Genomic DNA, 23,475 nt, shown 5'->3' with positions numbered 1-23,475 from the left:
ACTGATGTCACATCTCCACACGTTCGACATTACACACATCTCCATATTTTGCAACACTGATGTCATTTATAGTCATTCCTATCAATGTCATTTCAAAGACTAATTTGATGAAATTATTTGCACGTACGTTTCGACGCATCCTTTTTTCACTTGGAACTTTACTGTAAAGACAGTCACGAGCTTTCACTTATTTATTTATAGCTGCCCCTTAATACTTGAACTTTACGTCATGTCCACATCATCCAGAGGAACGGCTTTCGCATACACTAAATACTACGCCTTTTGCGTCACCTTTCCAAAAGCCGTTATTTTCGCAAAGCAAAATTTTTGCGACTTCTGCGTTTCTCGGTTCTGCATTTAACCTATTCCTGCGCGAGCCTGTATAGAGAATTGTGCATTCAAAGCAAGCATAAACACATGTGTCTGTTTCGTGTTCTCGGCATTTGAGGTCAGTCTTGTACTTTATTTTACCTGTGAGACATACAGAGATAACTAGCAAATAAGATCTGAATACTACGAAAACTGTACGCACGAATGTCAAAGCATTTACTCTTTTAGCAGTCTTTTAATGTATGCCTACATTTGTAGTCTTCTGGTTTGTCCTAGAGCTCCATCGTTTAGGATCATATTTTCCCGACACACGTTCCAAGAAGACGGTACTTTGAGTTATCCAGCAGTCAAGCCATAAACCTCGATATTTCGTTCCCGTGCTCCACGACAAGCTGTGACACGATGAGTTTACGTCTTATTGTGTTTACTCATCGTAATGAAATGAGTAGAACGTTTTTCACATGGCTGAGTTGAGCTACGACCTTGTAAACACAACTAGATCCATCCGTATATATTAGTAGTATATTTTCTTGAATTAGAGAAAATGCGCAATGCATTGACACGTAGATGAGAAAGGACACAGAAACGACATGGACTGACGTTGACTTCCAATAAATTTATTTGAAAAAAAAAGTGCTTTAACAGTAGCGTGCGTATCATCACAAATGGAATATCTCAACATTGACCTAACAGAAACTCAGAGTTTTATCTGAACGATTGTGAGCCAGGCGCGCTCTAACACTCAAAGCATGTTCCAAGTGTAGTGTGCATCCCCATCTCTTACAGTCTTCTGCAAGATAGTCCAGCCGGGTTTTCTTCTTGGTGAAAGCTCTGCAGTACTATGCAATTGAGTTGTTAACAACGAATAAGACAATGCTCACGTGGTATCGAGTCGTAACATTTTCCGAGCTTTTGCCCTCCGCTGCAACAAAATAGGAAGTTCTGTACCAACAAGACCAAATACGCACTCTTGGGTCACTGATGCAAATACGCACTCTTGGGCCCCAGGCATTTGTCGAAATTAAACGTATTGCCTCAGAGCCAACTCGAGCCACTTGGTGCATTTTACTGGACATATATGCCACTGTTCATAATATCCATCATGACATGTCAAACATATTATAATTTACACAACCACCATACCATAGGTTGGTAATGGCTGTTTTTCGCCATCTGTCTCCAAATGATAGACGTTGACCAGTTTTCTTTCTTTTTTCCCCCATCTTTCCACTTCCCTTCCCTTCCCCGGCGTAGGGTAGCCAACCGGACCGCTGTCTGGTTAACCTCCCTACCTTCTCCTTTTGTGTTCCTCCCTTCCTTTATTCGTGACATCGATGTTTAAAAGGACACTATACACAAATATGAAGTTCGTCTTCACTTCGAAACTATCATTCCCGAAACCGCGTAGCGCTGGTTTCGTACCAAGCAAACGCTTATTTTGAAAGCAAATCGCGTTTCGGTTGTCTGCATATCGCTAGTACTACTCAAACCATCCACCTCTGAGAAGAGGCTTGTAACGGAGCATTCGCTATTCCCGCCTTTTTGCCGGTGCTACACCAGCGTTTTTCGTTATCTGACAACATTGCGCCTCCGCCAGAAACGCATTCACGAATACTTTCGTCACTACGTGCAGTTCACGCGCGCGTCCAAAGTAGCACAAAATTGTGGATCCAAATCAGTTACGTGAACTATTCCCTCCTACTGCAGTTGATGTGTAAGCGGACGTACAGGATATTTTAAGCTAGAAACGTCTGAGCTCTGATAAAGTGTGCAGTCTACACCATTTTCCTTCACACAGGCAAGTAAAGTAACGCTCCTAGTTTTACGGAGCTAACGTAAATGTCGAAAGAGTATAACTATCACGCAATGCCAAGCACAATATCCTGGAATAAAGCGAATTTTTCGTAAAAACACTGCTCAAATGTTCTCGTATATTCTCTAAGGTGTTCCAATGAACTTTAACATGGCGCCTAGTCTCCGGAACAATAATAATTTTGTTCATTTCTCGCCTGCTCAGGAACGAAAAAAAAGCTCGCTTCACATTCTGACTTTCATCATCGCTTAAAAAAGCGGCACACCACCTGCGTATTCTTTTTTTCCTGGACGGTCAGTCAGCTTTTCCTTCCTAATCATAGACTGACAGACGGCTCGGCACAAAAAAGAGCCTAGGTGATAAATCTCCGTGCACGCCAAACGCGCATACTAATGCCAGCAATGACAGCTGCTACTGCGAAAATAGCAGAACGTGACATCGGTTTCCTTGTTTACGATAGCGTCCGCTATAGAACAACAAAAAGAAAGAACGAGATTACACGGTGGAAGATGCTCGCCTTTCCACGACCGCAAAATCCCAGCCCGTGTGCTGTGCGATTTCACTTTACATTAAAGAACCCTTGGTTGTCGAAATTATCCCGCGCCCTCCACTACAGCGTCCCTCATAGCTTGAGTCGCTTTTGACCGTTAAACCCCATTCCCAACGATAGATAGATAGATAGATAGATAGATAGATAGATAGATAGATAGATAGATAGATAGATAGATAGATAGATAGATAGATAGATAGATAGATAGATAGATAGATAGATAGATAGATAGATAGATAGATAGATAGATAGATAGATAGATAGATAGATAGATAGATAGATAGATAGATAGATAGATAGATAGATAGATAGATAGATAGATAGATAGATAGATAGATAGATAGATGCTGTCATTTATCCTTTTAGAGTCTGTTGCACATATCATCAGCCATACTACAGACATTTAGCCATTAAAGGGGCCCTGCAAGACTTCTGTAAGTAGCCGTGGAATGACTTCAGTTAATCAGCTTATTTCCTCACGAATCGAGCCCCGCAAAAATTTTTAGAATCCGTCCAGTACGAGCGGAGTTACAAAGATTTGTCGCACGCTGTAATTGGTTTCTCTTCTCTCGTCCCCACGAAAGCGCTGGAAGCTTAGCAGGGTGGCACGGGTGGCACGGGGGAAGAAGGTACGTCATGAGCGCCTCGTGACCTAGAGCACTATTACTTCTTTTTTTTTCTTCGAACGCGCGGCGTACTTTCAGTGTGATCGCGAGCGCGCGTTGGCAAGTGACGGCCTGCCGCCGCGATGGCCGCAGTAACTACCGAGCTCTCCATGTTCAAATTACCCAATGGGGTGGCCAATGGCAGTGACGCCGTAAGCATCATTTTTGTCAAGAGAAGTGGAAGCGCTTTTTATTTGATTTTGAGAATTTATTTTAGATCCCAGGCCGCATGCTGCGCTATAATGTTTGGCTCGCGTGTTCTCGGGAGCCTCGACTACCGATCAGCAGCGTTTTCTGACCATGCTGAAAAATTGTTGCAAGGGCCCTTTAAGCTAGTACACTTGAAGGCGTACATACTCCTTGCAGCATATTCCCAGGATTTGGGGACATCTGTACGTGGCACCACCTTTAGGCGGCGGAATTTATTCGTGCCGTAATTGAATGGAAATAGGCGAAAGAAATGACATCTGACAAAAGAAACTACTGATCAAAATCGACCTCATGGTCTATGCAGCAGATAGACAACCACTTAAACATTCTGAGAGAAATGGAGTGTCACAATACAAAGCGCGTAGTTTCCCAGAACATTCGAACACTACCTGTAGTGAACACACGGGTTCCCATTATAAAATGTTCAATAGTCAAGCAAGCTGCGTACTTTCTACCATGCAACTAAAATTTTAACTGTATTTTTAGGGGACTTTTCGGTATGAAATCGGTAGTCGATTTTAATAGTCTTTTTTTCTTCAAATACGGTCTTTTTCTCCTGTTTCTTATTCAATTGCGCGAGGTGCCACTGCCGCGTTTAGCTGCGCATTGCAAGGTTTGCAAACTACAAATTGCCACAAGACGACACTTCTATATAGGCTCTAAGACGACATGGCACGTAAAACAGTAGAAAACATCTTCATTAAGAGCGCTGCTGATAGCTGTGTCAGCTCTCCTTCAGTTGCATTATCGAGAAGCGAAATCAGCTTCTTGGAGGCGGCGTATGAAGTCATGGTTTTTGCGTAATTGTAGGGATTTTCTCACGGTGCGTTGCCATTCTTATGTACTACCTTTTGCACTGTTTCAAGTTGTAAAATCTGTTAGTGAAATATTTTCTTTTTGTTTCTATTTTGTTTTGTTTTCTCCAAGTTCGCAAAAATTGCTATGATGTGGCGACTGAGCAGTTGTCTTGAGTTCATCTTACTTTTATGTTTTCTTCCGATATACTTTTCAAGTGCGAGGAAGCCCTTGTTGTGTCCGCCTTACATCCTCTTCGTTGCGCTGCTTGAATCTAAAATGTCGTGTTTTATTTTCCCTGTACTTTACGCGAGTGAATTCGTAGCATTGATATATATATATATATATATATATATATATATATATATATATATATATATATTATATATATATATATATATATATATATATATCAATCAATGCTACGAATTCACTCGCGTAAAGTACAGGGAAAATAAAACACGACATTTTAGATTCAAGCAGCGCAACGAAGAGGATGTAAGGCGGACACAACAAGGGCTTCCTCGCACTTGAAAAGTATATCGGAAGAAAACATAAAAGTAAGATGAACTCAAGACAACTGCTCAGTCGCCACATCATAGCAATTTTCATATATATATATATATATATATATATATATATATATATACATCATATATATATATATATATATATATATATATATATATATATATATATATATATATATATATATATATATATATATTATATATATATATATATATATATATATATATATATATATATATATACTAAGTGGCATCCCACATGTGGTCATGCTTCATAATTTCTCAGTTTGTAGTTTCATGTGGTACCTGTAGTATAGGCTCATATGCATCCGGCACTGTACGTCATCGGCACAAAGTACGTCAGTTCAGGTTGCATGATGTCCAGCTTGTGGCACCACAAACTGTGCAATATAGCATCCGTGCCACGGGTTTTCTCGATGTGAATTACAATAAAGCTGTATTCGCACATGTGGCCTAAAATTATCAGTAAAATGTCATGCAGTCACACATCTAGTAACATAACATCATACTTCCAAGCAATACTCAGGTGAACCTAAGACTTAAATAAAACATTAAGGGGTAATTACAGGCATCACTGTACACAAAAACATCCATTTTGATTAGACTGCCGCATACATGCTCGTCTCTAGTTTTATGCCTTCGCAGTGTTCTTGGAAAACTATGAGGATTTCAAAGTCACGGTAAAGAGACAACGCTCATTCTCCTACAGAACTAAACGCACGAAGATTCCATCATATGGATGAATGCTCATAGCTTAAGCTTTATTTGCTGGAGCGCCTTATTTTCATGTGGCACTATATACCGCTGCACAAACACTTCCATTCGCTGAGGTTGTCGTCTGGTGTTGGCAGCATTTTGATTCTCCACTCGTACAAATTATAACAAACGACACGCTTTGTTTCTGGGAATCTCCCTCCATCTAACGATGATAGCTAGAGCGCTATCGTCCGTGCGCTTCTTATTGCGTGTTTTACTGGTCGATCCGGAGCAGGATTTCTCGCTCCACGGCGGCGAATCCGATTTCACTGGTAGATCCACACCAGGTTCGCGCGGTTCACTGGCCATTTCAGAGCAATGTGCTCCGCGCCGGATTGTTCTCACTTGCCTCACCACCGAGTCGCGGATTTCGGCAACAATAGGGCGAGCAGCATACGGCACTCCCGCCATTCTGCGAGCAACCTTGGTCGCGCTTTTCAGCGACGAGCAAGGTTTCCATGAAAACGTACAGAGCGGAACCAGGAATAGTTTCCGGCAACGGTTAACGTGACGTGTGCATAAATAACTTCCGGTGTAATCTCGCGCGAAGCATTCCCGTGTTGCAGTGGCACATTTGGGTTGGTGCAATCCGAGTTCTCTGCTCCAGGATTTTGGCGGCCGCTCCCTAATCTCCCAGTGAAGAAACGCCATCAGTTTCGTGCAGAAGCCCGGAAACGAGCTTTCAGTGTCAATCACTTCATTTATCGCTACTGTCAGCCCTGTTGCATGGCCCTCTCTCTACAATGCAAGCTCAATCCACAGCCACTGTTGTTGCGCTATTATCTGAAGCTCGTGATCTTTTGACTAGGCATAATTGTACACGGTATTACCCTTCATTGATTTCCGCACTTTCCTTATCATAAACGGGCCGTTCCTGCGCGTAGTCTCTTGTAAGAAAAAATATTTCGGCTTGTAACAGTGGACGTCCCGTTAGCAATTCATGGAACTTGTGAATGTTGCGTTGTTTAAAAGGAGTGATAAGAAATAACAGAGAAGCCTAGGTGAAGGTGGAAGCTTGAACAAATAAAAAACCGAGGCAGCTCTACTCTATGAAAGCTGACCAAACAACAAAGCTGATGCTGTCTTTCGTCAGGCTTGTGCTATTCTCTGTTGTGCAAGCCTTTCTAAGAATTTCTATGTTGTATCATTGTTCCTTATTTGTTAATCTCTGCTAAACTAGTCTGTAGTAGTAGTGTTTATTGTACTATTGCATCTGTTGTCGCCCTTTTCGTCAGGCATTACAATTTGCTCATTAGTTTCGGCAGTTTCCACAAAGGATTCCTTTATTCTTCAGGCCGCGTGATGATATGCTCACTCAAAGTCGCACTAGAGCGCGGCGGTAGCGTTCCACTGCGGTCGTGGCCCATTCCAACAACGTACTCCCCCAAAACGCGTAAAACTATCACGGCTGCGCTGGAACTCAAGCAGCGTTGCAAGCGCTGCTGCTGTGCGTGACATGCCTACCTCGCCAAAAATGTTTGGCGAGGCGTCGTTGCATGTACACCCCACCCCCTCTGCAACTGAGCGAGCGCACAACGACGCTCCTCACAATGTACCCCTCAGAGCGAGCCTCGGTACGCCACTCTCGACGAGGTCCCCTTCCTACCGAGCCTCACTCTCTTCACATCGAAAAGTCACATGACCTAGCGGGGAAACCGTCGTACCGAGTGCTGCGGGAAAGCTAAGACATGCAATGTGATCAACGTTATTCGCGAAATATGCATTTCTTCAGGCCGTACGCATTATTGCTCAATAAATTTTGCTCGGCGCGGACACATCGTGAGCGAACGAATAGCGCACCTGTTTGGGCCGTATGCAATAAACGGACGGAACGTGCAACTGTGCACTTGCTTTCATTCCTTTGTGCAAATATTCTGAGTGGTAACATCGGGGAAAGTCATTTCGCTATATTTTTTGCGGTTTCCTCCTCTATACGATTGTATGCGAAGCCATTTATAAACGGTGATTTCGTCGCGTTCGCAGCTCCAAGCTCGCACACCGTTCTTCCATTCACAAAGGTAAGTTGACTTTCAGCTTTTTCTACCAATCCTAGTAGGAGGCACGAATCAGCGGCATGGGAAATGTGCAGTCGTCAGGGCATTGGGCTCAGCACAAATATTTTATTGCTATTCCCTTCATCCAGCTCAACTTCTTGCGTGGAGCGCTTGCAATGTATCCCATGATAACTAACGTCAAACCACTATAAAAAGGCAAAGTACTTCTGGAAACAACCAAATTAGAGGATATAGTGAGTGTTTACGATATCTTTTTGCCTTTTCAGACCCGCACTAGTCATGCATCTCGGAACAAAGACAAGTCTCTTGATGCTACTCTCCGTAGTTCTGGCTAGTGGTGAGTTCCTTCTCTTTCTTTGTTTGTTTTTTGCTGTGCCGAAAATGTAAAGGCCTTCAGCAGCAACATTCACAACACCTTCGCAGCTAGACTAAGCCCTGTCACAGAACAAATGCATATTCTACGTCAGCTCTACTCCAATAAACCTCCTTTTGCAAATTAGTCTTGTCCTGCGCAAGCTGGTTCCACTTTATGGCAGCAATCTTTTTATTTGGTCAATATAACCATATATCTGGCATCCCTGGCAGCGTTTCCCATCTCTTGGTATACACTCATTCTCTCCAACTTATGTGTTATCAGCCCACTCTCAGATCCACTTTTCTGTAATGTCAACTACGATATCAGCTGCTCAGGTCGTCTGCATTTTCATTTTATTAGGCTATTGGTTTCGGTCTTCCATCATTTTATGATTTCATCGATCTAACAATGCGGTGTAAGGCTAGGTCATGTTGTTACATTGAGGTATATAAGAGCAATACTCATACTTATGTGAAATCGAATTGTTTTTTTTCTCGTTCATGTAAGTTACGTCATCAGTTCTTTTCGTGCAGTTATACATCCCCTAGGTCATGCTGGTTTGTTGCATAACTGTTCTTGTATTTGTTCAATGTTTTCTTGCAATGTAATGGTCAACTGTCGTTTATTTCTACAGCATTGAGGACAGAGGGACAGGAAAATGGCTGCCATGAAAGTACCGCGGTAAGTTAAATGCTATCAAGATCACAGGCTTACAGTTTTGAAGAGGTATCCACAGCGTCGTTTAGTTCCGAACTTCGTACGGCTCGATTAATTACTTATACGCCACATCCATTATGTGATTGCGTATTCCTGTTTTGTGTGAATCGATGAAGGGCGAATGTTTGTATATTTTTTTCCTTTTTTTAATTTACAGATATTCAGTTCGTGGTGTGTAAAATCCGTTCTTGCACGACGTGAATGACCATGAATATTTTACGTGCACTTCTGTCACGCAAGTTCGACACAACTTCGAGACAAGTGGGTGAGCTAGTCTCGCACGAGATGCTGCGGATGAACGTGAAGCCACAGTGTTACAGTGCTTTCGATGCTAAGGAGCTCACCCCACCCGCCACGGTGATCTGATGGCTAAGGTGCTCGACTGCTGCCCCGCAGGTCGCGGTATCGAATCCCGGCCGCGGCGGCCGCATTTTCGTTGGAGGCGAAAGTGCTAGAGATCCGTGTATTCAGACTTAGGTGCACGTTAAAGAGCCCCAGGTGGTCAGAATTTCCGGAGCCCTCCACTACGGCGTGCACCTTAAATCGAATGGCGGTTTTGACACGCAAAAACCCAGATATTATTATTATTACAGCCTCGATATTCATGTACCAAACAAATGTCTGCCCTGAAGCCCCAGCAGTGACAAGCCGATAAATTCAAGGTATTTCGACAGCCATATAAAAATACTAATAAAATAAAAAATATATAATTTTTTCGTCAAGAGAGGCTGTTGCGAACGCAGAGGAGCCAGAGTACAACATATATGCTTGATAGGCTCGGTGAGGTTAGCCTGGCAGCTGAGCTAGCGTGCTCCTACATATAACCGTTGCATATGTAGTTAAATATGGAATTCACAGTACGCAGAACATGGGCAGAACGCTCTAAAGAAACAGTACAGACCGCAAAATCAAGCGCACCACGGGCAGCTGTTCGCACCAGCTCATTTATTGGTTCCCTAAGGAAGAGGTAACACTTCGTTGTGCGAGGCACGCACGCTTGGTCAATTCGTGACACTCGTGCGCGCTCCTCGAGGCATGACAATCTTTCGTTATTGTAAGCAAACGTAAATTTCAAGAATGATATTTATATTTCTCGGGGGAATATCGCGCAAAGACGTAAGACGATGAAGAGGGACAAACAACAGTGCCCCTTTTGTTTGCCTTACGTCTTTCCGCGCTCTTCGCCTCAGAAGTACATACCGACTAGGCCTGGTACGTACTGACTGTGTAACAATGAAATTTCTATGTGTGACTTTCAAATAAGGCTTGGCTTCATAAGGCGTAATTTGCATCCGGCGAACTCCGAAACTAAACTTCTTGCTTATATAACCTTAGTACGCTCAAAACTCGAATATGCCTCCTTCATCTGCAATCCGCATCAGGCCTACCTCAAACAGAAACTGGAGTCGGTACAAAATAAAGCTGCTCGCTTCATCACAAAAAACTACTTACGAACATCAAGCGTAACTGAAATCAAATCTTCACTCAATTTAGCTCCTCTAGAAAATCGCAGGTTGCTGACACTATTGTCATTCTTTCATAAGCTTCACTTCAATCAGTCATCCCACGATATCTTCAATATCAGACCAGCTCGTCATATATCTTCGCGACTCGATCACCAACATAAAATTGAACCTATTTTCGCCCGCACTAATCTCTTTTTTCACTCCCCACTTCTCCTCGCCATTCGTGAATGGAATCTTCCTGCTGACATTGTGCACATTGTGAATCATGACTCATTTGTAACTAGTCTAAAGTCATTTCTAGGACAAAATGGAAGCCAATAGAAAAATTCTATCCTCAATTCACTAGTGCTGATTTTCTGTGTTCTTTTCTTTTTCTTTTTTTACGTTGCGTTTTATTTATTCTGTTCCGCTTGTCTTGTTTATTTAGTGTTGTTTCTATTAGTTTCATGTGATACTGATGATGTTTATTCTTATGAAAATTTACTTTATGGTTGTTTTTTTACGTATTATAATACTGTCACACGTAGCTGTTTTTACACCATTCGATGTTTACTTGTTCATGTACTCTGATTTCATTGTTCAGTGTGTATTTTATTTATTTGCCACAATACCTGTATCCCCCCCACCTATGTAATGCCTTCTGGGCCCTTAGGGTATCTGAATAATAAATAAAGCGTTTTTATTCTGTGTATCTTTATACACGACACGCCAATCTGGAAAAAATTGGAATTCGTCATCCACATCTTTCTCCAGAGCCCCAAGGACGTGCAGACCGATGACCAAGGGTGTCATGATGGAGAGCACCGAGACCAGTACCGCTTTCGGGGTAACAGAAATGGCGCTATGGACTCAAGGAGGAACATTTTCGGGAAAAACGGTAATTGCATAAAGCGCGACATGGTCATCTTCCTGTGCGGTTCGGTAGTTGGGCTTATGTAAGGTAGCAGGCGGCTCTTGTGCCCCGTTATATGTTTCTTTCAACACTTTAAAATCCCACTATTTATCTTGAAGAGATTGTCTACCGCTAAGCCACGTCTAGGGCTTTTTAACAGCAAGTCAACTTCCTTGCTTGAGCATTTTGCAGAGAAGCGACACTAAATTGTAACAGGATAGCAAATTTGGTGACTTTGAATATACTGATGGTACGCGTTTAGCGTTGAGTCCGGGATGCGTTTAATAAATAAATAGCACAGGTTCAGCGACCGGCAGTCCGAGACGGAGCGAGCACGAGCACCAACAACCGTCCTCGTCTTCGTCTTTCACTGGCGCCCCTGTTTGCGCCCTATCCATTCTACAAATCACTCCCCCGCAGAAAAGGAGCCATCCTGGCGACTTAAGGAACAGGGACGACTGGTGGGTCGTAGTGCGGCTTCAGTCGGTCGACGTGAACAATCTCGCGGCCACGGCGACGCCGGTCTGCGGATGGTTGAACGGGCTCGACAACATAGTTGACGGGAGAGGCTTGACTTAAGACGCGGTAGGGGCCTTCATACTTTTGCAGTAGCTTTGTGGAAAGGCCAGGAGCAGAGGAGGGAACGCGAAGCCACACCAATGTTCCAGGCGAATATGACTGGGGAGGCAGGTTTGCGTCATGGCGGTCCTTTTGGCGTGCTTGGTCTTGTGCTGTTAAGGAACGTGCGAGCTGCCTGCATTCCTCGGCGTAGGTGGCGACTTCAGATAGAGTTGTAGACTCTGAAGCGTCCGGGCGGTACAGAAGAATGGTGTCCATAAATGAGGAAGGTTCGCGGCCGTAAAGGAGAAAGAAGGGAGAAAATCCTGTCGTAGACTGAGTGGCGCTATTGTAAGCGTGCGTAACAAAGGGTAGTATGCGGTCCCAGTTGGTGTGGTCAGCGGAGACGTGCATGGACAGCATGTCGCCTAGTGTGCGGTTAAAGCGCTCAGTCATTCCGTTGGTTTGTGGATGGTAGGCGCTGGTTGTCCGGTGCACAACGTTGCATTCACGGAGGAGGGCTTGTACGGCATCAGAGAGGAACGTGCGTCCGCGGTCGCTGAGTAGCTCGCGAGGCGCGCCGTGGCGAAGAACAAGTTGGTGAAGTATGAATAAGCCGACTTCACGTGATGTGGCCTCTGGCAGCGCGGCAGTCTCAGCATAGCGTGTCAGATGATCGATAGCGACGATCACCCAGCGGTTCCCGTCTGGTGTGTACGGAAGGGGGCCGTACAAGTCAATTCCGATGCGATCGAACGGCCGGGAGGGACAAGGCAACGGCTGGAGCGGTCCAGTGACTATACGTGGGGGGCTCTTCCGGCGCTGACACTTGGAGCATGAACGCACGTATTGGCGGACGAAGCGGTACATGCCACGCCAGTAGTACCGCAGCCGGAGGCGTGCATAGGTTTTGATTACACCAGCGTGTCCGCATTGGGGATCCGCGTGAAAGGAGGCACAGATATCGGCACGGAGATGGCGAGGAATCACCAACAACCACTTGCGACCATCAGACAGATAGTGGCGGCGGTATAGGAGCCCATCGCGGATGGTGAAATGTCGAGCTGTGCGCCGCAGCGAGCGAGTGGCGGTACGTGGTGACGGCTTAGATAGGAACTCCATTAAAGAGACTATCCAAGGGTCCTGACGCTGCTCAGAGGGCATGTCAGCGTGTGTAAGGGCCGCAGAATCGTAGCTGGAAACAGACAGATTGCCACAGTCATGGGGAAGGGGAGAACGAGAAAGAGCGTCGGCATCTGAATGTCTACGGCCTGACCTGTAGACGACGCGGATGTCGTATTCTTGGAGACGTAATGCCCATCGCGCTAGACGACCAGATGGATCTTTCAGTGAAGATAACCAGCAGAGGGCATGGTGATCAGTCACGACATCAAATGGGCGGCCATATACGTAAGGTCTAAATTTTGCAATTGCCCAAACGATGGCTAGACATTCTTTCTCCGTGACCGAATAATTTTCTTCAGCTCTGGTGAGAGTGCGACTTGCGTAGGAAACAACGTACTCGTCGAAGCCAGACTTGCGTTGAGCAAGAATAGCGCCAAGGCCGACTCCACTGGCGTCCGTGTGGATTTCGGTAGGGGCGTCTGGGTCAAAGTGACGTAGAATCGGTGGCGATGTCAGTAGATGACGTAATTTCGCGAATGCGGCGCCGCAAGCGGAAGACCATGCCATGACACCTTGGCTGTCAGCAAGTAGGCGTGTTAAAGGGGCCATTATGGATGCGAAATCACGAACGAATCGCCGAAAATATGAGCAGAGGCCTATGAAGCTCCGGAGTTCTTTCAGGGTCGACGGCTTGGGAAACTCGGCGACAGCGCGGAGCTTTGCAGGGTCGGGTAGAATGCCGTCCTTGCTGACAACATGTCCCAAGATGGTGAGCTTCCTGGCGGCGAAGTGACACTTCTTCAAATTGAGTTGTAGGCCAGCCTGTGTGAGGCATTCCAGGACACTTGCGAGGCGCAGATGGGTGTCGAAGTCCTTTGAAAAAACTACGACGTCGTCCAGATAACAAAGGCACGTGTTCCACTTGAGACCTCGAAGAGTGTTGTCCATAAGACGCTCGAAGGTTGCGGGGGCGTTGCAAAGGCCAAACGGCATCACGTTGAACTCGTACAAGCCGTCAGGAGTTACGAACGCAGTTTTTGGGCGGTCAGCTTCATCCATAGGTACCTGTCAGTACCCCGATCGAAGGTCCAGTGAAGAAAACTCCGCCCCTTGCAAGCAGTCGAGCGCGTCATCGATTCTTGGGAGCGGATAGACATCTTTGCGTGTGATCCTGTTAAGGCGCCGATAATCAACACAGAATCGGATGCTACCGTCCTTCTTTTTCACAAGTACCACCGGGGAGGCCCAAGGACTGTGGGACGGCTGTATAACGCCACGACTAAGCATATCAGTCACCTGGTCATCAATAACTCGGCTTTCAGCGTGAGAGACCCGGTATGGACGCTGACGCAGGGGTGCATGGCTGCCGGTGTCTATATGATGGACGATGGCAGACGTTCGACCCAAACTGGTTTGCTTGTAGTCGAAAGACGTCCGAAAGCGGTCGAGAAGCTTCAAGAGTTGGGTGCGTTGAGCAATAGGAAGGTCCGAATCAATTGATGGGAGGAAAGCGTCTAGGGAAGATGTGTCGGGCGTGGTAACGAGATTAACGCTGGCGACCTGGAGGCTTGTTGTGCGATCGAGCAGTTGGCTAGCGCAAGCAGAATCAATCTCCTCAAGTCTCCCTATACATTCTCCGCGGAATACTGTGGCTGCGACCGAAAGCAGGTTCGTGACATAAATGCTTGAGCAGGAGTCTTCGATCGTGACAAGAGCAAAGGGGAGAATGAAATTCTTACGAGAAGTGAATGCTTCTGACGGTGTGAACATGGCGCTAGAGAAAGCATAGTCGCAGGAGATCGGTACCCGAACAGAAGACATAGGTGGGATGTCCGTGTCCGCGGCGACGACGACACGAGGAAAAGATGATTTGCCAGAATCGATGTCGGAGATTGGTGATAATTTTAGTTCGGCACGGGCACAGTCAACAATGGCATGATGCGTGGAAAGGAAGTCCCAGCCCAATATAACGTCGTGCGAGCAGTGTGGAAAGACGACAAATTCGACGACATACAAAACGTCCTAAATGACTAGCCGAGCCGTGCACGTCACGGAAGGTTGTATGGGATGTGCGGTTGCCGTACGGAGAGAAAGACCAGAAAGCGGAATCGTAATTTTTTTAACTTGCGGCACATTGCTTCGCTCAACACAGACACAGCAGCTCCCGTATCGACTAAGGCGTGCACGGCAACACCTTCAATGAAGACAGTTATTTCGTTAGCAGGTTGAGAACGAGGTCTTGTAAATTTCGACAGCGGCGCAGTTCTTGCCTCCGGAACTGCGATGGTCAGTTTTCCGTTTGGACGGGCGAGGGGCGACGAATCATTGGCGAAAGCGAACGTCGGCGCGGGGACGGCGACCGACGGGAGTTGAAGGTTCGGCGGTTGGATGAAGAGGTGTCCGAAGTAGCGTGGGAGGGCATCGGCTGTGGTGGCTCTGTACGGACGTAGCTGTAACTTGCGTCAACGGTACCTGGACGGGCAACGCGGCGGCGGCAGAAACGCTCGACATGGCCGGGTAGACAACAGTAATAACAGATTGGTCGGTTGTCCGTTGTGCGCCAAGGATTATGAGGAGGGGTGACAGGACGGCGATAAAGTGGAACGGGCGGGCCTGCCGGCGCCTGCGTTGAGTAGAATGCACTTGAGGAGTGAGCAGAGTCCGTGCCGTGTGGCCGCGCATGTGACTGCCTTCTCACGACGTCAGCGTAGGTCAAGGGCGCGGATACAGGCGGCGGCTGGTGCGTAGGCGGAAGGGCTTCGGATACTTGCTCCTCAATGGTTTGTCGCAGCGACGAGGGGAGCCCATGAGCATTGCCTGGGAGAAAGGGTGCAAGAGACAATTGTCGCGCAACTTCTTCTCGGATGAACTGCTTGATTTGCTGCGTCAATACCGTCGGGTCCGGAGAGATGGCACCAACGGTGATTGCTGACGTACTGGTCGTGTCGAAGCTAGGACGGCGTGTGGAAATGCGCTGCTTTCGCAACTCGTCGTAGCTCTGGCAGTGCTGAATGACGTCCGTGACTGTTTGAGGGTTTTTCGCCACAAGCATGTGGAACGCATCGTCCTCGATGCCTTTCATTATATGCTTGACTTTGTCGGCCTCGGACATGGCAGGATTGAAGCGGCGGCAGAGGCCGACGACGTCCTCAATATAGGAAGTGAAACACTCTCCAGACAGTTGGGCGCGATCACGCAAGCGCTGCTCGGCGCGGAGCTTGCGCACTGTCGGTCGGCCGAATACGTCCGCGAAAGTCGTTTTGAAAGAGGCCCAGGTGGTAATCTCAGCCTCATGGTTGTTAAACCAGAGTTCTGCGACTCCTCTCAGGTAGAACTGGACGCGGCCGAGTTTGTCGTTATCGTCCCACTTGTTGTTGACACTCACTCTTTCGTACGAAGAGAGCCAGTCTTCGACGTCCTGCTCATCAGTACCGCTGAAGATGACTGGGTCGCGCTCCCTTAGAATACCGGGACAGCGAGCAGCTGGGGGTGTGGCAGCATTCTGCTGTGCGACGTCGTCAGGCATTGTTGACAGGGGAGGTAGAGTCCGGTTGCGGAGTTCCAGGGTGCAAAAGAGAACCAGCACTCTCCACCACTTGATGGTACGCGTTTAGCCTTGAGTCCGGGATGCGTTTAATAAATAAATAGCACAGGTTCAGCGACCAGCAGTCCGAAACGGAGCGAGCACGAGCACCAACAACCGTCCTCGTCTTCGTCTTTCACTGGCGCCCCTGTTTGCGCCCTATCCATTCTACAATACTGATAATGGCCAGTGAGAACAAGATACAGGCCCAGAAGAATGCCCACTACACAGGTCGGCGCCTGTGCCATGTCTTGTGTCCTGTGTCTTTGTTGCGCTGACCAACATGGGGGACACTAAACTGGCGCACGCTATAATGCACAACCGTCCCACTTCTGCAGCTAAACCGTATATGGTTACTGCTCCGTGTATCTTCCCTGTGCGTAAAAAGACGCATGCGCCATCCAAATTGGGCGAACCCCACCACTCACCACAGGTCCACTAAAAATGGAGCACAGGTGGCAAACACCAATCAAGATCGCGCACGAAACGCAACGGCGTATGCAGCAAGCCAGACAAGACGACGCATGTCGCGAAACGAAGACAGAGAGAGAGAAAACGCCTTTATTGAGCATAAGGCTTACGTGCAGGACTGGTTTACACGTCACGAAAATCCATGCGCCGTCTTAGCTACATCCAGACCTGCCTCCTTTTTGACTAGGCGATTTACTATAAATCGGTTGGTAAAATACCTTTCGTGTCCCTCTAAGTGCTCTTTTCATGTTGCGCGTACGCGGGCGCTTGTTTTGTAATTTATTTTTGTATGAGCTCGCCCCGTTTGATGTGTTCCTACGACACATATTAACATGATCAGGTACGGATGATGAGCTGCTTAATGAAGGCCTAGACTCTTCCAAAAGTGCGAAATAATTGCCACACTAGAGATTGTAGCCATCCTGGCCGCAGCCAAAAGGGATCAATAACTCCTTACGAAAGACATTGTGGTCGTGTGTGCATCGCATTATCGTCTTAAGAATAGACAAGAGAGTATGAAAAGAGCGCTGAATATATAGGCACTGTTTATCAGGAGGCACCATACTTATATCGAAAAAAAGACGAGACAGATTGAATACGTGTGCACTATTGCTGTAAAGCCCCACAAACTGATCGCTCTTGTGTGTGAAAGTGTGACTGAGGGTGAACTGACGCAACTGTCGCCATGAATGCTGAGAGTTTCGGCCTCGTTTATTTGGTGAGTAACTTGGGTAGAAGGTTAATCGAGGCGCAAGGCACACCCACAGGCACGTCACTGGACGCCGAGGCTATCCTTATACGTGTTGGGCTCATTATTGCGGTGTTCGAGCATACCGTATTTGAGGAATATGCTTATTCCTCTTCGGACGTATTTTTACCCCGCATAAGCGGAATAGAACACATTACTCCCAAAGTGCTACAGCCGAAGTAGGACAGAACACGAAGAAACAATTGACCGTAGAGCGTTGACCTGGTCACGCATACTTTGAAGGCTGTCAGTGTTCAGAAAATCAAGCGCACGTTAACACGCGGTTCCATCCTTATTACGACAGCAGTGCAGAACTCTAAATTCGGTCTGCCTGGTGTCCCTTAGTCCACCGCATTGGTTGCCACCAGGTTGCCTCGTAGAGCACGGCGGCGCCTCTGCCAAAGCATGACAAACATTTCTGGAAGGCGCCATTGAAATTTGAGGCCACACCAGTTAGGCGGTGTGTTCATTAGTGCAAATCACTTTGACCACTGAACTGTCTCTAACACAAGCCTTAAAAAGCGCGAAGAATGCGAGTCAGAAGTTGAAAATGAACACAAGTTTTGCGGACTCCTCTGGTCTTTGTTCGTTTTTTATTCCTATCCAGGTCTTCTTCGCGCAGCTTCCAGTTTACGTTGTCTATGATTACGTTGTCTATCGCATAAAAATTGTTCTTCACGATATCGCGACGCGCATGACTGCAATTCTCCTTTGAGACGTTCGTGAAAACAGCGTCAGTCGCTCAAACGTTACATACATTACAATAACATTCATTTTCATAACCTGCAAGTGCGCTTCCCTGCGCTACCTATTCGCCCAACTCATGGCGCCACCTGTCGTCCTTCAAGTAGAGTCGAGGTCCTAGTTACACATGCTGGGGCTTGTCTATTATGCGTGTTTATGTCAAGAGAGCTGAGTCTATATATTCTGCGTCATAGCGCAATGAAACTACGCTTGAACACGCTGTTTCCAGTAAGTGACTAGCCGCCATTAGTTGGGCTATGTGCGTTCCAGAAAAGCTAGTTTTACAATTATGGAAAGGGTCTATTATAAGAAGCTTCGGACTTCAATCATGGCTACTTGAAACATACAAGCATTGCAACCGTGCATGGAAGTTGCAACGATGGGCAGTAAATATGGCACAGAATGATGCCAACGGTGATAACGCTTCACGATAAAGATTGGCTAAACAGTGTAAGGCTTCCCTTCTATCAAGTTTGCCAGTAGCACGAGGCGATGCCGACTTGTTTTCGCATTTATTAGCACAGTGCTCAAAAAAGCCCGACTATACGGTACGTTTGCACTGTACATGTAAAGGAAATTGATATTTAACCAGGTATGTAAACGAATGGGCAATGGGCAATGTTTACTGGGAAAACAAGGACAATAAAGCATATCAGGTAGACAGCAAATGCTGCTGTCGCAGTAAATGATTTCATAACCAAAAGAATCAATACATCTCCTGTCTTTTCTAAATCGGTTTGAAATATCAGTCACATAAGGCAAATCAATTGCCACAGTCGTTTCTTAACCTTCAGCGTTTTTCTGGTGCCTCCTCGTATTATCTCTTATAGTATCCTCTACACCACCGCTGATGTTAGGTAGTGGGCTAAGCAGAGATTTTGAAGAGATGAGCGTATGTTTCCATAAGGCACTGCATTGCATTCGGGCAAGATTGCAGTTGTCTTTATAGTATGCGCAGTATTAATGCATATGACCTCCAAGTATGACAGCGCTTATTCGAAAACACGTGACTTCCTCTTATAATCTTGTTATACGTACATGTCTCTCAGCTGCTCAACCGGATACACTTCGATAATTACAATACCCGCCGCAATGCTACAGCTTAGAACATAATTAGAGACATTTTGGTCTCGGTGAATAGAGCATTTTTCATATCTCGTGCAAGGATTAGTCTTTCTCTTTCATGATGAATTCAAGCTCTGCAATTTTACTATATACCAGCAAAATTTCATTTTTTATACCTTCAATAGAAACCACCGGGTACTTTACAACTGCGAGTACCATTCAAGAGCAAACTAACCTTTACGGGTCTTGAATTTTATTTCATTTCTAGGCGACGACGCCGAGGAGGACCGGGCGTTTGAACGCCTCGCTTCTCTGGCCAAGTATGCAAGGTCGAAACTCCCGTTCGTGAATCAAAGATCCAGAACTTCGGGTCAAACAAACCATTCGTGCAGTAAGGTGTGAATAGCTATTGGACTTAATTGAACAATAAAGTTTCTTAGTTTCAAGACATAGGTGCGTTGTTCGTCTCCCGCTGAGACTATGAACGCGGCCGCTGTGAAAGCTAAATTTCTGTGGTGATATTTAAATGTGAAGCATTTCGTTGCGAAGCGAAGGCACTTTGAGCGTTTCTGTCTGTCTCTGTATATCTCTCTAGCTGCACACCTCTGGGTGCTCTCGTAGTAGGTTCCTTGACTTGACATACACCAATATTGGCCTAGTAGGGTATGAGTGTATGAGGAACATGACTGCCAGGTCACGACAAGGATAACGTGACATTCCCATAGTGCACGTTATAAAACCCTTTCCTACAGTCACGTGCAACGCATATCCGCACACCTCAGCTAGTGGTATGCGGGTTTGCGCCACAGGCTATTCACAGGCTATATCAACTTCGAACTGCGAAGAGAGACATTGGAAAAGACACTTTTCATGGATCAAGCAAGAGAAAGACATACCATTTGTTATTGTTGGCGACCTCAGCGATCTCATATTAGCCCACAAACGCTAGCGTATGTACTCATATGACTCAACAAGCTGTATACTGTAGTGCTGCTCGTCCCCGCAGGAATACGCCAGCGAACGCCGCTTACGCTTTGTTTTGATGAAAGTGGCGTCTGTGCTGTTAAGTGAGTGCCGGCATTACGTCAGACTATGAGCTATCCTTTAATTGCCAGTGTGTTCAACGTGCCTCGCAAACCCACGATATGCGCACATCTCCTCACATGGGACGAAGACGTCAATCCACCTCGAAAGAGACGGCCCACATTGCGGCATAAGCAGCTACTCGCTAACCGCTTGTGAAAACGATGCGCACAATGCGTGGGATCTGCCGGAACTTCACAGAGTCCCTCGTAACAAATAACACTGCTGCATATAGTGCTGTGCGCCTTCTTGACTTAAATTCTTTGCTGAGGAAGCATTTTTCGCAAAAGAAATTTTCAGGTAACTGTTATGGCAGATATATTAAAACGTGCTGGGGGTGGGGGTGGGGGGGGGGAGGGGTCTGGACGATGAGGATCATGAAGCTGATCTGGCTCGTTAGCGAAGTCGAGTGGCCAGCGGCATTAAGCGCTTACGAGCACGAAGCTTTGTGCGTTCTACTCCACGTTTCCAAAAAGGACACGGAAATCTGACGTTAATATGTAAAGACGGAGCCGTTGCCTTCATATCAATACACGAATGCAAAATAAATAGCACACACGGTATCACGAATTTACAATGTGGAAGCGTATCGCGCAAGATGACCCTAAACAAGTATACACAAAGGTCACTCAAGCAAGTTCGAGCAGAAGATTGGTCGAACGGCCAATTCCGTTCATGGTAGTATACATTATGATGGAGGCAGAGTTCAAAAAATAATGGGTACCGTGCATGTAAGGTACATGGCAGGCTTCCAAAGGTGCTCACACGTCTTCCGCATTACCTCCACCGGCCATTCAATTGACCAGCATCCTTAATTGCCGCATCTGAGCGCAACGCTCGTAATCTGGTTCCTAGAAGCGAGCGAGTGTTTCTATACTTAGCAATTACGCATGGTATTGATATCAGATAATATTGCTTTGTTGTAGGTGTGCGGAATATACAAGCAGTTCTGTCGCAGATATCTTCCTCCAACAAAAGCTCATAATGGCAGTGAGCAAAGCTCACGCATTTGTTTATTTTTAACCAGATAAAGTGAGCTCTCAATGCAATAGTTTTACACATTTTTTCTACGCGATATTACATCTTACTACTGTGGATATTACAATGTAGTTGTAGACGGCACCGCTGTTGTTGAGTTTATATTGTTTGCAAGGGTGTACTATTTGGGTTGTCTGAAAAGTCGGAACGTCACTTACGACGACAAAATAAAGGCAATAAATCAGTAGAATCAACGTTACGCTACCCGATAGCTTGCAGAAACATTGGACATCCATCTTTCAACTGTTCAAGATCATCTGAAAAAACTGAGATGCATAAGTAAGCTCGATCTGTGGGTTCCTCGTGAACTTAAAGAAGTTCACCTGACGGCACCGTTAGAAATATCCGATGTGCTTCTTAGACACGAGGAAAAGCGATAATTTTTAAGCAATTTGTAACTGCCCATAACAAGTGAATCCCGTAGAACAATGTGGTGCGGAAACGTTCGTGGCGCCGAAAGGCGACCTTCATCAAACAAAACAAGACACCATCATCTCCGCGTAGTGTGCTTTTAAAGGAAGGTGTCATTGTCTTTGAACTTATTACTAGAAAAAAATGAACTCAGAAGTGTACTGTTGGCAATGAAGCAGTTTGAACTGAGACATCACTCGAATACGGCCAGAACTCGCTAATCGAAAAGGGATCGCGTTCATTCGAAACTGCGCGAAACCCCAATTTTGGTTACCCGTCAAAATACTTTGAAGCTTGGATGAGATGTGTTGCCACACCCATCATACTCGCCAGACATTCCATCGTCAGACTTCCGCTTGTTTCGCTCTCTGCAGCAGCCATTGCGTGGTATAATATAAATTCCGATAAGGCTGTAAATCAGCACCTTCTACAGCTTTTAGAGCAGTGGTTCTCAAATGAGGTTTCGTGGGCCCCAGGATGTCCGCGAAGCCGTTTTAAGGGGTCCCCGAAATCCATGCTCGAAAAAAAACACGCGTTTTTTGGTGGCACACTACATGCTGTTACAGAGGCCCCTTCAGATTTTTGGTACGCTTCATTGCATAACACTCTCGCATTGCAATGGAACTGACTTATGTTTTCCTTTCTCCATGCGATATATGGCTGTAAAGGATTTGTTGCAGTTTTCTACGACATAAGTACTCGAGCAAAATTTTTCTCAGCGTGCATACCTGAAGAGCAAACATAACTAGAAACCGGTTGAATGTGGCTGCAGACCGCACAACTTAGTGACAAGGTGTTGAGATGGAATGGGCATGGCACTTCTTTAGTTTGACCATTCTTTGCCAGGGAGAAATAAAATGCACCTATTTCACGCTGCATGTTGTGTTAATTTGACACCCCCCTTCCCCGGCTTTTCTCTCTCTACAAGGGGTCCCTCATGACTTCCACTGGTCCACAAGGGGTCCCCGAAACATTCATGGCTGAGAACCACTGTTTTATAGGATAAAGACAGATCCTTCTATGAACGAGTAATTCTGTAGCTTCCTGACAGATGGTGAATGATTATTGAGCAAAATAGGCAATATAATATTGATGTACATGTATTCTTTGCTTCATGAAATACACGTCGTAAAACATGCACCAAATACGCCATAACTTTTCCTACAGTCCTTCATAATCAGGGGCCCAGATGTCTAAGCTATCGACGAATGTGACAAATACTCTGAACATAACTATATATAATCAGTTGTTTGCGACACTCCCTCAATATGCGCAGTTTAGGAAGAAAGCTTTATTTTTTACAGTTAAGCTGAATTTAAAGTAAACGTGGCTGCATCGTATGACAGATATCTTGTATGAATTATAGCACAGATTTGTTCAACCAGTGAATAATTAGATATTATTACTCAAATTGTTGAATATTCCATACTCTCGGGAAAAACGAGAGATAGTCATCAAACACGGCTCATGCCGGTAATTCCAAAGTCTATCACTGCAAAGCAAGCTGGGAGGTCACGTCGTCTTGTACAGCGTG

At 45.9% G+C, this 23,475-nt stretch overlaps 1 protein-coding gene across 1 annotated transcript in view; it reads left to right on the top strand.

The window, feature by feature from the left end:
* LOC119390458 (uncharacterized) overlaps window positions 1–19,847 on the top strand; it is a 437,697-nt gene extending 417,850 nt beyond the window's left edge. The window contains exons 2-5 of the mRNA XM_037658081.2: window positions 7,952–8,022; window positions 8,675–8,721; window positions 10,977–11,100; window positions 19,678–19,847. Coding sequence (XP_037514009.1) covers window positions 7,965–8,022; window positions 8,675–8,721; window positions 10,977–11,100; window positions 19,678–19,811 — 363 coding nt within the window. The 5' untranslated portion in view covers window positions 7,952–7,964 and the 3' untranslated portion in view covers window positions 19,812–19,847. The remainder of the gene's footprint in view (window positions 1–7,951; window positions 8,023–8,674; window positions 8,722–10,976; window positions 11,101–19,677) is intronic.
* The last annotated feature ends 3,628 nt before the right edge of the window (window positions 19,848–23,475 follow it).

The sequence above is a fragment of the Rhipicephalus sanguineus genome, chromosome 4, assembly GCF_013339695.2.
Source record: "Rhipicephalus sanguineus isolate Rsan-2018 chromosome 4, BIME_Rsan_1.4, whole genome shotgun sequence".
NCBI lineage: Eukaryota > Metazoa > Arthropoda > Arachnida > Ixodida > Ixodidae > Rhipicephalus > Rhipicephalus sanguineus.
This window is presented reverse-complemented; position numbering and strand designations above follow the sequence as displayed.